The sequence below is a fragment of the Eulemur rufifrons genome, chromosome 4 (assembly GCF_041146395.1).
Source record: "Eulemur rufifrons isolate Redbay chromosome 4, OSU_ERuf_1, whole genome shotgun sequence".
NCBI lineage: Eukaryota > Metazoa > Chordata > Mammalia > Primates > Lemuridae > Eulemur > Eulemur rufifrons.
The window spans coordinates 2,070,470-2,087,042 of NC_090986.1; the positions used below are offsets into that span (position 1 = coordinate 2,070,470).

Genomic DNA, 16,573 nt, shown 5'->3' on the forward strand with positions numbered 1-16,573 from the left:
GAGACTGAGGCAGGATTGCTTGAGCCCAGGAGTTTGAGGTTGCTGTGAGCTAGGTTGACGCCATGGCACCCTAGCCCGGGCTACAGAGTAAGGCTCTGTCTCAAAAAAAAAAAAAAAAAAGAAAAGAAAAAAAAGAAAAACCCAAAAAACCCAATAACTGTGACTTTCTTTAGTCCCACCAGTCATTGCATCTCCTATCACTCAACCGGAGTAGGCAGGGCCTGGAGGTCTATCCAATCAGGGCGCTGAAGTGAGTGACAACTGTCCAATCGAGTAGGCAGGAGAGTGTGGGGGGCGGACTGCACGGTCTCAGTGCCCTGGTGAGGGGCCCTTTACTACGGGGCTTTTGCGAGTGCTTCCCAGTCCTGGTCTGGTCTCTGGGCCTCCTTGTTCTCCGCTTCCAGAGGCCCCAGTGACTCTACTGCAGCCTGTGTTGCCCTGGGACCTCCAGGTACCTGAAGATCCATAGAGAGGATGTGGGGACACCCCGGAAGCTGGGAAGTGGTGAGTACGCAGGTCTGCGTGTCCTGGCGGGGTGACAGCGGTTGTGGTGGGACCCGGGCCTCCCCGCCGCAGTTCCCGAGTCAGCCGGTCTAGGCCCCCTGACGAAGTTCAACCCCCGTTTCCCTCCTGTTCAGGGTGTTGCTGGGCTGGCAGCCAGGGCCCAGAGTGTCGTGTCCCATCCTGTTTGGTGACTTCACACTGGCCCTGAACCCTGTCTGGGCAGGTCTTCTATTGCACCTGCTCCTCTCCCCCAGAATGTGTGGTGACCACAGGAGAATCATTAGGGGAGGGTCCCGCTGCCTTGGTGTGCGGGGTCGTGCGTGGGAGGAGCTGGCGTCTGTGCGGTTCCCAGCCCTTCTAACTCTTGTTAAAAGTAAACTGAGGCAGCAAGAAAATGGTAAAGAGTTTATTTCATTGGAACTAAGAGCAGTTCAGGAATCATGAGGCCTCCAGGGATGGGTTGTGGTTTGGGGGCCCATGGGGGTGCGGCTTGAAGGAAAGCCTTTTATCAGGTGTGGTGAGGAAGCACACCAAGTTCAATAACGGATTACATTCATGTGCCTAACTTATTTGGACCATCCAGGCAAAAGTCACATGGTTTTGTAATCAGAGAATAATTGGCAGTTTGTTGTTGGTTAAGACTAAATTCTGTTTCTGTTAGGTCCGGGGGTTGGGGGACGGGAGAGAGAGAGCAACACAGGAAGCCTCAGGTGTAGCAAAACCTTGTTTATTTGGAGCATCTGGGTGCACATGGGTGAAGGCAAAAAACTGTCCACACTGAGGGAGAAGAAAGCCTTGGGTTTTATAGAGGGTTTCTCAGGGGGTAGTGAGTACCTGGGCCAGAACAACTGCTGCATTAATTTTTTTTTTTTTTAAACAAACAGTTTCGGGGACCCCTGCCCCAGGCACATCCACCCTTCAGCTCTGGGGTTTCTCTTATCAGGAGAGCTAGGGAGGGATGAACTTCCTCTCTTATCAGGGAGGGCGGGGGAAGGAATGCTGGCTTCAACTGTCTGGTATATTTAGAAAAACCCGGAAGTCTCCAGATTCCTGAGGCTATTGTTTTACTAGCCTAAGTTTTACATTAACCATATTCTGTCTTATATGTACTTCTGGGGTTCCCACCTGGAACAAACCCAACATTGCACACTTTTTGTTATATACATATAAGAAAAGGAAGGGTAAGGTATGGGAAAAGGGTAAAGCCTAAAAATTAGGGAGATTGAAAAGTGGGCGTTGCTTTCTTTCTAACTTTTTTTTTTTCCTTCCCTGGAGATTTGATCATCTTTCAAATGCTGTCAGGCCCCTTGTAGGGGATGTGATCTTTGCCCCTGACTTTTGGTTTTGGGCAGGAAACAAAGGCCTGGCATTCACCCCCCTGCAGTCTGTCCCAGAGCTTTTTTCAGGAACACCTTGAGGCTGTAAAACAAATTGTAAAAGCTGTGAGCTGGGGAAATCTAAAGAGAAAGAATTACATTTCTTTTCTGGGCTCTTTTAGGTGTTTGTGAAAACAGAGTCTGAGCAGGTTGCCTGCTAGTTTGGGAGAGAGATAGCAAAGAGTAGGGAGAGCTCAGAATTGATTTTTAGCTGTCATTAGAAAACTGGGAGATTCAAGGCCATCCTAACCTTCTCCCTTTTTGTTGTTAAGATTAAATTTTTATTAGAAATGAACTCCGAAGCTGGGAAAATGGGTGGAGATCTTCTGTAACTTCTTCGAGCTGAGGAGGGACATAGAGATCTTTTTATGAAATTCATTTATTAAAAGGGAGGGCATTTCAAATGGATGGTCTTGAAGTTAGAATGGAGGCAGGATGAGGTTTTACTGGAGAGAAAAAGTCAGGGCCTGAATGTTCCTAGATAGTGGAGAATGTATGATTTGAAAATGAGAGTTGAAAGTAGAGCCACTAGGGGCCTTCGTTAAGAGTGTAAGATCACGCATGGTGAGAAGAGCTGATAGTTTTGAGAAGGTAGAGAGGTTTTTTGCACTGTAGGCAGATAGAGATGTCATAGAGCCCCACAGTGGGGGATGGAAAGTATGGTTATTATTAGGGTTTCCATTGTAGGCATGTTAGATCCGGTTCCCCTTGGCCCCAGGAACAGAGAGGCAGAGTCACTGAGGCTGCAAAAAGGCAAACGAGTTTATTAACTAGCCCTGGGCCAGGGTCCAAATTCCAGAGCACCAACGCAGTGGCCTCTCCAGGAACTAGGACCCCGCCCTGGGTTAAAGATTAGGTTTTTATACTTTTCTGTATGCTAGTTTTCACACGACACGTTATTCTGCACACAACACGTTAGTCTGCACATGACATACTAGTCTGTACACGACACACTAGTCTGCACACGACACACTAGTCTGCACTTCATCCCCCTTCAGTTTATTTGTTCCTTTTGTTTAGAAGTGGCTGATCGCGTTGGCTTCAGGTTTGTTGACTCTAAGTTTCGGGCTTTTTGCACTGGCGCCAGTTGTAGTTAACAACATCCAGGGGAAGAGCAGGGTCTCCGACAGGGGAGGGGGGCTGTTGTTGCATACCTTCTAGTTAAGGGATACTGGGAACACACGCCCTGCACAAGCTGTTCATGCGCTGATCATGTCTTGCCCTTCTTATCTACTTAGTTGGTTGGAGGGCACCTGGATTCTCCAGCCCTTTATCACAAAGCAACTTGCAGTTACCTCCCCGAGGCTTTGTTTTCCTTTACTTTAGTGAAGCCTGCCATGGCTCCACTTACCCTGAGCACCAAGCCAGCAAGCCATATATACAGAAGCAGAACTAGGCTTCTCACATCCAGGAAGCCTAGCCTATCATGGAGTTACCTTTGTTCTTATCTCTGTTTTTCATTCTGATTAACTATATTTATTAAACAACTAAAAGCAAGCATAGTCACAGAAGCGAATAGCATCAGTTAGAATCAAAGAGAGCACACATTTTCCTACTATCAGTTCCTGTTCTTCACGCAAAGGACTGACCGGCCTGGTATGTAAGATGTCCTGTGGGGCATTCACAGAGTGACATGAGAGGTATAAAGAGGAGGCAAAGCATGGTAAGGAGTTATGTATACCACAGCATGTTATCAGAGCCTGGTATCCATGATGGGCTGGACTTTTGGGGAGCGCACCCTGGGTGGAAGCAGGTTCTGGAGGGCCTGTAGGTTTGAGTCCTGAGAGATGACTCTCGGACAGGATTTCCAGAAGCTTAGCTATAGTGGTGGAAGCAGTGAGAGAATTATTTAAAAGTTGCAGGAGGCCCAATTTGTTCTGGGAAATCCTTGAGTAAAATGTAGTCTTTAGGGTATAAGTGTTCCAGTCCCTTTAAGAAGTCACTAGTGTGTTTCCTTGCTGGCAGGTGGGCACCAGGTGGAGGTGGTGGAGGAAGATAGGGGAACTAAGGGAACTCACTATTTTTCATCTCCTGAAATCGGTTTTCACAATTTTATATGTCTGTCTCTTTTGCAATAGCCCTTAGGCCTAGAGAGGATAAATAAGGTTGCGCCGGGTGGAATCTAACAGTTTAAATCCGCGTGATAACTTCGTTATTTACTTAATACTACTTCAGTGGCTTTGGAAAGCAAAGCATGAGAATTAATAATGTTTTAAATAAAAAGTCATGAACAATCTTAGGTCTTTCTGTGACATTTTCCGTGGAAGCAAATCTTGGACTGCAGTGGACTATAAACTGTTGTTTAAGAAGAATCAGAGCAAAACGACAACCATCCGTGGATGGTAAAGATTTCACAATAGTAGACAATTTTAGGTGAAGTAAGGCAGAAAGTTTTATAGTTTCAAAGCTCAGAGCACCCCAGGCAAAAGTTGCATGTAAAGTTTCAGTTAAGCTTTTCCATAATCAGAGGGAGGAGGCCATGGATCTTTCCCCAGTGGCGGTAACTGGGAAGCACAGAAGGGGTGGGCAGATACTTTATCTCCCAGTGGACGGAGAAGCTGTGGAATACACAGGGGGGCTGTATTTTATGTTTTACTCTCATGGTGGGGGTAGGAGAGGGAAATAGAGGCCCTGACAATTCAGGAAGACCAGAGAACGTGGCTCCAGTGTCTTTACCTGTGCCAGAGAGTTACCCAAGGTGTGTCGCAGTCGAGTGTGTTCAGAAGCCTGAGGTGTCCATCAGATTGAAGCAGTTTCAGAGGGTCCGTGGCTATGCAGGATGTCCCTTCAGGGAGGGGCAGCCAGGTCCGGAGTGCAGGTGTGATCTTCCCAATTTAAGAAGCGGGCACTTGCTTTTCCAGTGCCCTTCATTTGTCAAAGGGAGCACAGTCCTGGCTGTGCCCCTTTCCTGGGACATTGTTCTTTTGGGACCCAGAGTCTTGGTAGAGGCAGGGCTCAGTTCCCATGTAAGGGTGTGTCCCTATCGTCTACTTGCCTGAGGCCTTTTGAGTGACTCTCCGGAAAAGGTCGTTTACAGGGCAGCCATGATTTGAAAAGCTTTTATGTGTTTTGGGGGCTGTTGTCAGTCCCACTCTCTTTTCCCTTCGCCTCTCCCCATTTTGGTCATTAAAGTCCTTGAAGGCCAGGTTTAGGAGATTTTTTGTGTGGGATTTGAGGGCCTTTGTCTAACTTTTTAGAGGTTGTACCTCATGTCAGACTCGGACTGCGAGGTAAAGTGTATATTGAGGAGTAAAGTTCCTTCAGGAGTTCCTACTTGATAATTCAGTAATGGGCCTGTATTAGGGACGGTGAGTGTCCCCAGTGGCTGAGCAGGGGTACATCTATGGATTTCATGACCATATGCCTGGGCATTAAGTCAAACTCTCTCCTTCTCTTCGGCAGATGGAGTAGAGGAAAGAATAGTGTAGAGGTCATGCCAGGTCAGATCATAAGATTGTGTTAAATAAAAGGGACACTTACCTCCCTGCTGCCTTCCACCGCAGGCCCCAGGACTTGAACAGAGTGACAGCTAGTAGCAAGGGGACTGAGATGAGGGCAGGGAGCAGGTTGAGGTTTAGGCTAAGGGAGTTCTGGTTGGGGATATCTTTATGGGCGAGGGCTGAGATTGCAAGAGTCATGTTCTGAGGTTTCAAGTTTGTCCAGAGAAGAGGGCGAGGGAGAAGGGGAAGGCCTAGAGTGTAGCAGGAAGATTTGAGCCAGATTACAGTTCATGCAGAGTGAGAGTAGAGGGCAAAAAAAAGGTGTAGACATAGGGAATCTCGGACCATTTTCTATTGCAGTGACAAACATTGTAGTGAGACCTGGTGTTTTGAGAAGAGGAGTAGACTGAGAGTTGCCCATGTTCCTGGAAAGAGTAGGGGTCACACAGGGCCGATTCTACTCAATTCTAGCATCCTAGAATGAGAGAATAGCACGGGAGCGAGCAGACTGCGTGAACTCGAGCAGAGTCGCAACAGGCATCCCAGTGTCCAACGAGGGCCCCAGGTGCTGAGAGTCCTCCGGCTCATGGACAGGACTTTTGAGTCAACACAAGTAGACAAGAACGAGCTTGTGAGGTCCTACTCACTAGGAGCAGGATGTCTCCAGGATGTGGATTTGAAGGTCAGTGAAGGAAGAAGACCTGTGGAACTTCTCGGGGATGAGAGCACGAGAGATAGGAGGAACCCCAGAGCGAGTTTGCGAGCTTTTACTCCCTGAGAATGAAAGGTGAAGTGGGAAGATGAGCAAAGGGAAGATCCGAGTCCTGGTCCGGTGTCTGCCTCTCAGCTTGGTTCGGGAGGGTCCGGGTGCACAGTTACCTTACCTTGGCTGAGCTAGCGCGCTCTGCCTACACGCCAGGATCAGAGGCAAGTTAGAGAGGGACCCCTGTATGGCTCAGAAAAGATCCATGGAAACCTTGCCAATAACCCAGGGACTCAGAGGAAGGCAGGATTCGGTAGTTAGGCCAGGATGAGCTGCCGCGGCCTACTGCTTCCCGAGTTGCAAGGCTTTCCTGCTAGAGATGCAGAGTCCTGTCCACCCAGTGTGCCCTCCAGGGTTTCGGCGCCAAATGTTAGGTCCAGAGCAGAGAGAGAGAGGCACACATGAAGCCTCAGGCATAGCAAACGGCTGTTGATTTTGAGCATGTGGGTACAGACATGTGGAGGCAAAAAAGCGTCCACACCGAGGTTGAGGAAAACCTTGGGTTTTATAGAGGGTTTCTCAGGGGGGAGTGAGTACTTGGGCCAAAACAGCTGCTGCATTAATTTTTTTTAACAAACATTTTCAGGGACCCCTGCCCCAGACACATCCATCCTTCAGCTCTGGCGTCGCTCTTATCAGGGGAGCCAGGGAGGGATTAACTTCCTCTCTATCAGGGAGGGAAGGGGGAGGAATGCTGGCTGCAGCTGTCTGTTAGATCTACAAAGTCCAGGGACTCCCCAGACTCCTGCAGCTATTGTTTTGTAAGCCTGCTTTGCATTAACCACATTGTGTCCTATACATACATTTCAAGTTCCCACCCGGAACAAACCTATCTGTTTTCCTCTAAGTTAATACGGAAGTACAAGAAATGATTCTTCAAAAAAAATGTAGTTTAGTCATGCTGAGTGCTTTTGAAAATTGGAAAGTCTCAGAGATTTGCCAGAAAATCACTGTCCTTCTAACCCTGCCTTGATGCTTGGTGCCTTCACCCCAAGAGCAGTGGGGGACTCTCTGAAGTTCCCTTATCTAACAAAGAAAGCTTCTTATGAAAGTCAATACAATTGCCTTTTATTGCCATCCTGTTGCTTCATTAGCTAATGCAGATATATATACTACCACTCCTGAATGGTGTTTCCCTCAGCATAATGCCTGCCTCTCAGGTTCATTCAGAAGCCAATAAGAAAAAGTTACCAGTTAATTTCTTTCTCCCTGGTCCATTCATTCTTGCTAATAATCGTTTTTTGCTTCTCAAAAGAATGGTATGTGTTCTCCATCTGCATATCCTATGCAAAATAGTACTTGAACTTCAGAACCCCAGTGGGAGGTTGGGGTAATCTCTCTGTGATTTCCCCAAATGCACATTAATACATGCATATGCCTTTTCTCTTATCATTTGATATTCAGTGAACCTTCTGAGAATAAGGAGAAAAGTTTTCCTTTGGCCTCTATATTAGTAATTTACAGGAAATAAATTTGAGTTACATTTTGGTTTGCTGAAGTAGGAACACAGGGCACTAGAGCCATTGCAGTCTAAATGCCTCCTATTTATTTTAACACTCCATAGGGGGACTTGTGTTCCCTTCATTTTCTTTTCCTTTCTCTCTCTCTCTCTCTTTTTTTCTTTTTGGGACAGAGTCTTGCTCTATTGCTGGGGCTGCAGTGCAGTGTCATCATCATAGCTCACAGCAATCTCAAACTCTCAGGCCAAAGTGATCTTCCTGCCTCAGCCTTCCAAGTAGCTGGGACTACGGGCAAGACCCACCATGCCCAGGCAAATTTTTTGCTACCTTTAGTAGAGATGGGATCTTTCTGTTGCTTGAGCTAGTCTTGAACTTCTGACCTCAAACTATCATCCCACCTCAGCCTCCCAGAGTGCTAAGATTACAGATGTGAGCCTCCGTGCCCGGCCTACCTGTATTTTCTAGATGTATGGCAAGTGGGGCATAAATTTGCCATCCCTGTTTCCTCAGCCTAACTATTGTAGGCCTTACAGTAAAATCCTAAATGTTCGGTTTCTTTCCTACGTTTCCAAATGCCAACTTCGCATCCAATTTACAATATGAGCTGTTTTTCCTTTATTGCCCAATGCAAACAGATGGAGTATTTTAGTTTTCTTGTCATTTCTTTACATAACAGTGGGTGGTTGTTTTTAAAATATTGGTTTTCTATTTCTGAACATTTCACATGGGAAGAAAACACAATAATTTCATGGCACTCTGCTGTAAAAATCTATGTGTCTCCCCTCATTTAATCTTCCTTAGGCACACACACTTTCCCAGAATGTCTTCGGGTGAGGTTCCTGTCTAGAAACTGTATGGGATGATGTGTCCTCAGCCATGCTTATGTCTTTTCCTGGTCCTGGGTAATGACCCAAGGACCAGGGTCCTTACTTCTCTGGGCACGACCTAAGATGCCCAAAGCAGCCATGTTTTCTGGAGTGTCCCATGAATATCAGTCTCTGGGACATCTCCGCCCAGAGGACAGCCTGAGGTATGTGGTGCAGCCTCTCAGGGGAGCAGGTGAATTTCCTTGAGGTTGAGAGGAGTCTCTGCTTCACCTAAACAGCTAACCCACTGGGAGTTTAAGAATTTTTTGTACCAGCCTCTGTTTTCATTCCTTTGAGATACATTGCTGGTCAGCCCATCACATGCTGGTATTCAGAGGAAATTTCGCAAATCATTCTTGCCCTCTGAATTCTCTCAATTTTGTGAAGGGAGAAAAAGTATTTCAAAGGACAAGGTTAACCCACCCCAACAAGGTGGTGCAAAACCCTGCAAAGCAGTACAGCCTTGATGTGTGCTAGAAGGCAGAGTGCATTTTCTTTTGGGAGGGTGGTCATCGAGCACTTTAGTGAGCAGGATGTCAGTGGGAGGATGTCCCAAGGGATGTGATGACCTTACTTCACACTCAAGTCAGACATTCCTGTATTCCAGTCACCAGTGCCAGTTTTTGAATTTGTTGCCTTGAAAAGCTTTGTTGCTTTATTTCAGCTTCAGTTTTTCATTAATTGTAAAATGCAATGTATCTCCACAGCTTGAAAATGAGAAACTATTTCTGAAAAGGCAAGAGAAAAGTAAAATTCAGATAAGTGAATTAAATATATAGTCGTATATTCCATTTCATAAAAAAAAAAAATCTTCTTTACGATTTCCCCCCAGAATGAGTGTAGTAAGTTTCTTAGAGCTGTTGTTTTTCAGGGGTGATTTTAAATGGAGTCCCAGGGCTTAGCTTTGGAATGCTACCATGGAAAAGACAGAGACAAAGTCTCTTTTACTTTATGACTGCCTAAAAATTAATGCATTTTGAGAATACAATGTGCTAGGTAAATTGATTAGTTACACGGATTCACCAAAATGTTGTCCTTTCATTGAGGGTGGAGAATACGGAGAGTGGTTAGCTCTGTTCTGACTTATGGGAGTTGTACTTTAACAGTAAATCCTGTGAAATGGGACTTGAAAACTCTTGAGAAATTTTCATGTATGATTGTTTACTAAATGAATTGTATCCATGGAAGTAACTGTTAAAGGAAATGTTTATTTTGTGACAAGGATAGATAATTTTGCTTTTCATGTTGAAGTATGAAATGTAAATCCCTTACAATTTGCTTACCTCCTATAAACATCAACACGGAGTTTATGGGATTTTGCTGAATTATTTATTTATTTATTTTTGAGACAGAGTCTTGTTTTGTCACCCTGGCTAGAGTGTAGTAGTGTCATCATAGCTCATTGCAACTTCAAACTCCTGGGATCCAGTGATCCTCCTACCTCAGCCTCCTGAATAGCTCAGATTACAGGTGTACACTACCATGCTTGACTAATTCTTTTCTACTTTTAGTAGAGATGAGGTCTCACCCTTACTAAGGCTGGACCCAAACTCCTGGCCTCAAGTGATCCTCCTGCCTCGGCCTCTCAGAGTGCTAGGATTACAAGCATGAGCCATCATGCCTGGCTTGAATTATTCAAACACTGGATGTTTTCTCATCCGAAACTAAGTGAATAATGTTGTTTGGGAACCAGAGTTTTGAGCCCAATGACTAAGCTAATGTCAATCTTGATCTTCCAAAAGGTGGTCATTGAGGGCCCAGGGAGCCTCCCCTGCAGATGTCCCAGCTTGCTCCCATCAGCCAGGAAAGGAGCCCTTTATACTGAGAAGCTTCAGAGCCCTGGGAAGCTAGGGTTGATCCACAGGCAGATGAAGTGGAGGTTGGGATGGAAGTAGGGGTGAGGGATGAGATGCGCTTTCTTAAAGTGTAATTGCTATTGTCCTAGGGCTCTTTCTAGACATTGTCCACTACAACATATTTGAAATTACAGTTTGTTTTTCAATAAAATAAAGTCTTAATTATTTAAAGAAATATTGTGATAGCGGAAAGCACCAAGTATAAATCTGCAAGCATGATGAAGGTTACACAGAGAAGGGCTTTTTTTCATCGAGAGGAGCAAATGACTTTAGAAAGAAAGTGGGAGGGGAAGGGCAGGATGGATGGTGGAAAAGTAACATCCTAGCTTAGAGGGTTTATCACCCTGAAGTCAGCCCCTTCTTAGGAGGAGCACAAAGGGGGTTTGCATGTTGGCTCAGGCTGAGAATCAGTCAATGTTTAGGGGCCTGGGGGGAAGGAGAAAAACTTAAGCAAATTTTGGTCAAGAAATATTTTGTTCTGACCACTGAAAAGAAAACTGTTGTAATTTTTTATGAGGCAATAAATGGAAATTTAAAGAATCTGTTTCAGGCTTTGTGATTAGGTAAAAAAGAAGGAGTAATCTCTTTTGTAATGGGAAGGATGTTTCCTTGCAGTAAGCGGCTATTACAGAACACAAAGGGTGGGTGATGTCTTTCATCACAAGGATTTACCAGCATTACCTGCCCAAATCTTCCCCCGCCACTTTCCCTCGCCCTATACATCTCTTCCACTGGGCTTTTTCTGAGTGGAGTACTTTATAGTACACCAAATTGATGAATGTAAGTAATGTGGTTTGCTGAGTTCATTGACTAGTTTTATCAAATTATTAAACTTCAGAGGGGGTTACAGGAGCAGCTTCTTGATAGGCAGTTGCTCAAAATTGTGCATGGGCCCCTGGGGCTGCCACTGGCATCTGGAGTGAGTGCAGTGTGGTAGGACTGAGCCCTGAACTCATGAGGTCTGTATGGAATCTCTGTTGTCAGAATTGACTTTTGGAGAAATATTTGGTGCTGAAAAGGTGGTCGGTGTTCATCAGACTCCACACATTTGGTGTGAGAAGTGTCAGGTTTCTCAGGGAAGGGAGAGTCTGTTCTCCTGCACATAGGCTGTCACACCACGTATTGTGCCCTGACTCTGCATCTCCTCCTGGGGTCAGAGGAGACTGAGGACACAGGAGGAGCCCTGGGGTCAGATCCCTCTCTGCAACTTGCTGCCCCATGTGATTCGCACCCATTCATGCAGTGGTGCAGCAGGCACTGATGGAGCCACGCCCCTCCCAGGCAAGTCTCCTCCCTCTGGAATGGAGACCACAGCTCCATTGCTCTTAGAGTTTCCCACCAAATATCCACACTGGAGTCCTGGTTTAGCTCCACCCCCAGACTCCAAATCTGCAGCAGAAATCTGGCCCTCCACCAATCCAGGCTTACAGCTGGATCGCCTGATTATAATCCCATGCCTGCACGGACACAGAATGCCGGGGCATATCCCAGCCTGAGCTAGTATCTTTAGCACTGACAGCCCAACGTAAGTGACTGAGGCAAGCATACTAATTGACAGAGGTTTATTGGGCCAACATAAAAGGATGTGCTTGGGAAAAACCAAACCAGAGTCAAATCTGTGACTTTTTCCAATGGGGGATTTGGGAACTTCAGTATTTAAAGGTGACATGGATAGAGAAAGTAAAAGGAGGGCGTGTTGGCAGCCAGGCAAAATTTTTGCATTCATGTGAGCCCAGAAAATTTACATATTACATAAGCTAAATTAATGTTTGAAGAGAAAAAGGAAGTGAAGGAAGAATCAATTATGTAGATGTCCCTGGATAGGTAGAAGAAGGTTGATGTAGTTTCTGTTATGCACTTGGGAAGATAAATTTGTAATCAACATTATTAGTGTGGAGTTGAACAGACTCTAGTTTTAGGAGCTAGACTGAAAGTGCAGATGAACAGTTACAACTTATGAGTCCTTACTTATGGAAGGCCAATGAGGAATTTCCTTTGGAATGATCTGTGTGGGCAGTCCATGCATATCCCTGAAACCTTTTACCTCTCCATGATCTGGCTGATGCAGTACTAACCATTGATTTGTAAGGTGTTGCATGACTCAGCCTACAAGCCTGGCCTTTGCTTCTGCATAAGGAACTTGAGGGATTGTCCCAAGATTTTTGGTTTCTTCTACAGCACCAGCCAGTCCTTACACCAGCTCTGCACTGTCTCCCACCCATGGGTCCTTGATAGTACTGGTGTGTCTTCTGATTTTTTTCTTCCCCACAAACCTTCTTTCTTGTGCACATAGTGTGACTAAGGCTACTCCTCTGGTGCCTGAATTCAGCACCGTCTGGAATTAGAGTCATGACTTGAAGGCCGTGGCCCTTGACATGGCTGCTGTAAGAGCAGATGCAAATGAAAAATACCAACTGGATCCTTCAACTTAAAAACATGAGATTATACTCTCTTCTCTTCCTTAAAGTTTTTAATTTTGTATGTAGTTTTTCTCTGCCACTTTGAAATATATGTACATTATTTTATGAGTTAACAGGTCTTTTGTAAATGTATTTTAACTCGGGATTGTCTTTCTTTAAAATCTAGGAACCATTGATTTGAAATGTAAATAGTCAAAAAAATCTGCATGAATCCCAGTTTCTTTTAGAGTAGGAACCTCCCATTAGTAGGCACCTAGCTCCAAGTGGCAAAGTTGTCTTCTGTCATGAAGATATGAAAGGGTTTTTTTATTTTTCCTTTGAATATAGTCAATTAGTAAGCACAGATGGCCTTTATAATTAGTGGGTAAATTGTGGGTGAACTACATTTGAAAAATGGTGTGACAAATCTATTTGAGGACTAATAATGTTGACTTTTCTTTATGTCTTTGCGATCTCTTATCACATTGCCTGAGATGTTCATGACATTCTGGTTTAATTGTATAATAAAATTTTCCTTCTGTTTTACCATTGCGGAGAGTTATTCTGGGCTTGGAAACAATTTTGTTTTTAATTATGTTTTCCAAACACTTGAGAATGACCAGCCATGGTAAGAAATTATAAAGTGCTCACCAGGCTTCACTCTAAAGAGCTCTTTCCTTCTTGGCCTTCCAGTAATAACTCACAATTGTGCAACACAGTGCATGGTGCCTCCAATATCTACATGTGGAATGGTCTCTCTGCCTATTTGTAATCTGCTGTGTAGAGCAGTTTGACCATATTTCTACAGAAATAATGTTACAAGACAGCAATCATCCCTAACCTGGAATTTTCAGACCTGAAATTTATCCAGAGCCTGTTGGGCTTACAAACCCAGCCAGGTAGACACATGTGCATTGAGTACGCCTGAGAATCGTAACTCCCTCTCCTCTTCTTTCCCAAATACTCATGAATATGTAGAGGGCACCAGCTGCTTCCCTATTCCTCCAAGACCTCAATCTGCAGCTGCAAATTCTGAATCCAGGTCCTCATGATCATAAGGATGTGATAGAGCAGCTTCCATGAGCAGTTTCTAGTTTCCCCCTCATTCTGTATCACCCAAGAGTACAGAGCCAGGTTGATTCCACCTGTAATCCGCACATAAGGCTGGCCTCTATCTGGGATTCACAAGGCAGGGCCAGTCTTGGGACTGAGTTTGTACAGAAAACCTGAGGGAAATATTTTCTGCATTGTGAGAAGTCAATATAGACTTTGTGAAGGCAGGCTTTACTAAATGAGGCCTTTCAAGTTTTCCAGATATTGCCCAGGGAGCTCTTACAGCTATATGAAGGGTTCCTGTTGTACAAAGAATCTAGTGGCAAAATCTGTAAGTGTAAACAAGCACCTCAGCTGTGGGAGGCCAGGGCCACAAAATATTCACAGCCATGATCACAACGACAGCTTCCTGTACAGTTACGGGAGCAGGGTGTTCTTCTCCTTCCTCATACCTAAAAGTTACCGGATAAAGGACAGGTTATGTCACACCTGGATCCAGGATCAGCTGCCCTACCAGGGCATTTCCATTTTCTCTGCTGACGTCACAGAGTCAGCCTGATTCTCTCCTGCCTGGATCAGCATGGGGACATCAGCCCAAGCTCACTGGGGACCCTCTCACCAGCATGTGGAAGGCTTCTGGACATTTGGGGGTGTCCTTCCATGCTGATTTCAGAATGACAGGCTAATTCCCCTCCATTTCAGAGGAAGAGGAATAAGTCATCCAGGGTTTGTTCCTCCACATGCAGAAAGAATCTCCCTTGTTGGTCTCCAGATTGGAGTTGCTGCCATTTCCTGGTACTTCAGTGATAAACAAGGAGGAGGTCCTGAGACACAAACCAATAGATCAATGAGTTCTTTCCATTTCATATGAGCATCAGAGGAACAAGTACAGCAGGCATGGTTCCTCCTGTCCAGTCTAGAGCAAATGGTTAAATGGTTGAATTCAGCATCATGTAGTCAAGTCAAGGAAGTTGTTCAGACTTTTGCTTCATTTGGGCCATTTTCCTTATGTTGTGAGTTCTGATGTCAGCACACGAAGGCCATTTATGAATAGAAGAGTTGTTTTTATTTGTCTTTATGGCTTCTACCTTGTTAAGAGTACATATGTAGCTTCTAATATAATTCCAGAAAATTTTAAGCGATTTGATTAAACTGCTTATTATTGTATGTTATAAGATGTATGAAGAAAGCTAGGGTGGTGACTCAGACCTGTAATCCCAGCATCCTATGACTTAGTGTGGCCTGGAATAACAAATGGTTTATGTGCATAGTAGAGCCTGAGAGGCAGTGCTTAGCTAAGTGTTTTCAGCCCCAGCTTCCAATTAGGATCACGTGTCCAGTTTAAAGAAACACTGTCACCGGTGCCCTCCCTGCAGATTCTATTTGTTGGGGTTGGAGCATCTATGTGGTTTTAATCAAATGCCCCATGTGATGGTAAAGTGAGTCCAGGGTCAAGCACAAGGGCTCCCAGATATATTTATGAAAGTTGAGTCCAGCCTTTGTTCCACGGGGACCTCAGAGAGTCTTCCCTGCATGGGTTTGTGGGGTGCAGGGCAGCACAGCCCAGGCCACGTCTCCACTGCTGTAGCACATATTGGTGGTGTCTGCGGTAGAGGAGGGCACCTGTGGGCAGGAAGGGAGAGAAATCACTCATTGGTCTCCATGTAGAAGCTCCATGTTGATGACTCTGTGATGAAGGACAGGGAAGGGTGGAGTTTTTGCACTTCAAGGTCCCTCTGCCTGTGGGTGTAGTCATAGCAGATGAAGGGGCTGTACTGATGCCTTTGATGGCACTTTATCAAAATGCAGATGTGATTTGTCCAGAAAAAGTTTCAGAGAAGGAAGAGGAAGAAAAAGCTGTTTCTTATGTACAGGTCCCAGGTCCAGAATCAAGTTCACTTGTCATCCCGAAATGTTCTGTGTTTAGAATGAAAACCTTTCTTTCTCTTGGAATGTTCTTGCCTAATGAGTTTGTTTTTATGATTCTGTTGTCCTTTTTTCATATAATGGTCAAGGTGCTCTGAAAAATCTTCCCTGTATAGCAGAGCTTTCTATTCATTCTCTCCATCCAGGCCTCTTATGTGTCACGAACACTTCTCAAAAATTTTATGAGCTGCAGTATAGAAAATGTTCCCTTTGTGGCTGTCAAACTTGGAATCATGTGGCTGCCTAAGATTCTTATTTGGGATAGGGTCAGGTCCTTGGGTATCAGTGAAGAAGGGGAACACAAAACTGTTTAGGTTCCATGTGGATGCTCCATCAGCTCTATGCATAACAGGATGAAGTAAATGCACTCTTAAAGTGCTGACATAATTGCCTAGGATAACTCAGTGTTTTAAAAAAGAATAATTAGAGGAGACATGCTTTCTAGGATGCCAAGAAAAGACTTTACATGCACTATTAGAGATTATAAAACATGGGAGATACATGTAGCTTGAGGTTTGCATAAAATTGATGTTTCCTCATGATTAGATTCAAATTATGATTTACTTCTTTTGGCCACTATCCTCACAGCAATGATGTTGTGTCCGCCTATATGAATCAGCACCTGATACCAATTTGCTCTGTTATAGTTGTTAATTTTATACACTTAGTTAAGGTGCTCTTTAACAGATTGTTCCACTATAAATTATTTTTCTCCATGAATACATACCTTGGGAAGATGTGTGTAAACCATCACATTGAATCTGGAAGTTCCACTTTGTTCTTAGATTGTCTTTCATACAGCTTGCTTTGGAAAAGGAAGGCTCTCATGTTTATTTACTGGTCTGATACACTGGGGTAAGTCCAGGCTCTACCACTTGGTAGATGTTTGCCAAAACATCTTCCCAGGCCAGAAGCATTGGCATCACTCAT

At 44.7% G+C, this 16,573-nt stretch overlaps 1 protein-coding gene across 1 annotated transcript in view; it reads left to right on the top strand.

Moving 5' to 3' along the window:
• LOC138382890 (zinc finger protein 91-like) overlaps positions 1-16,573 on the top strand; it is a gene marked incomplete at its 3' end in the record, with an annotated part of 192,516 nt that overhangs the window by 162,762 nt on the left and 13,181 nt on the right. Inside the window, 1 exon segment of the mRNA XM_069467506.1 lies at positions 5,321-5,338. Coding sequence (XP_069323607.1) covers positions 5,321-5,338 — 18 coding nt within the window.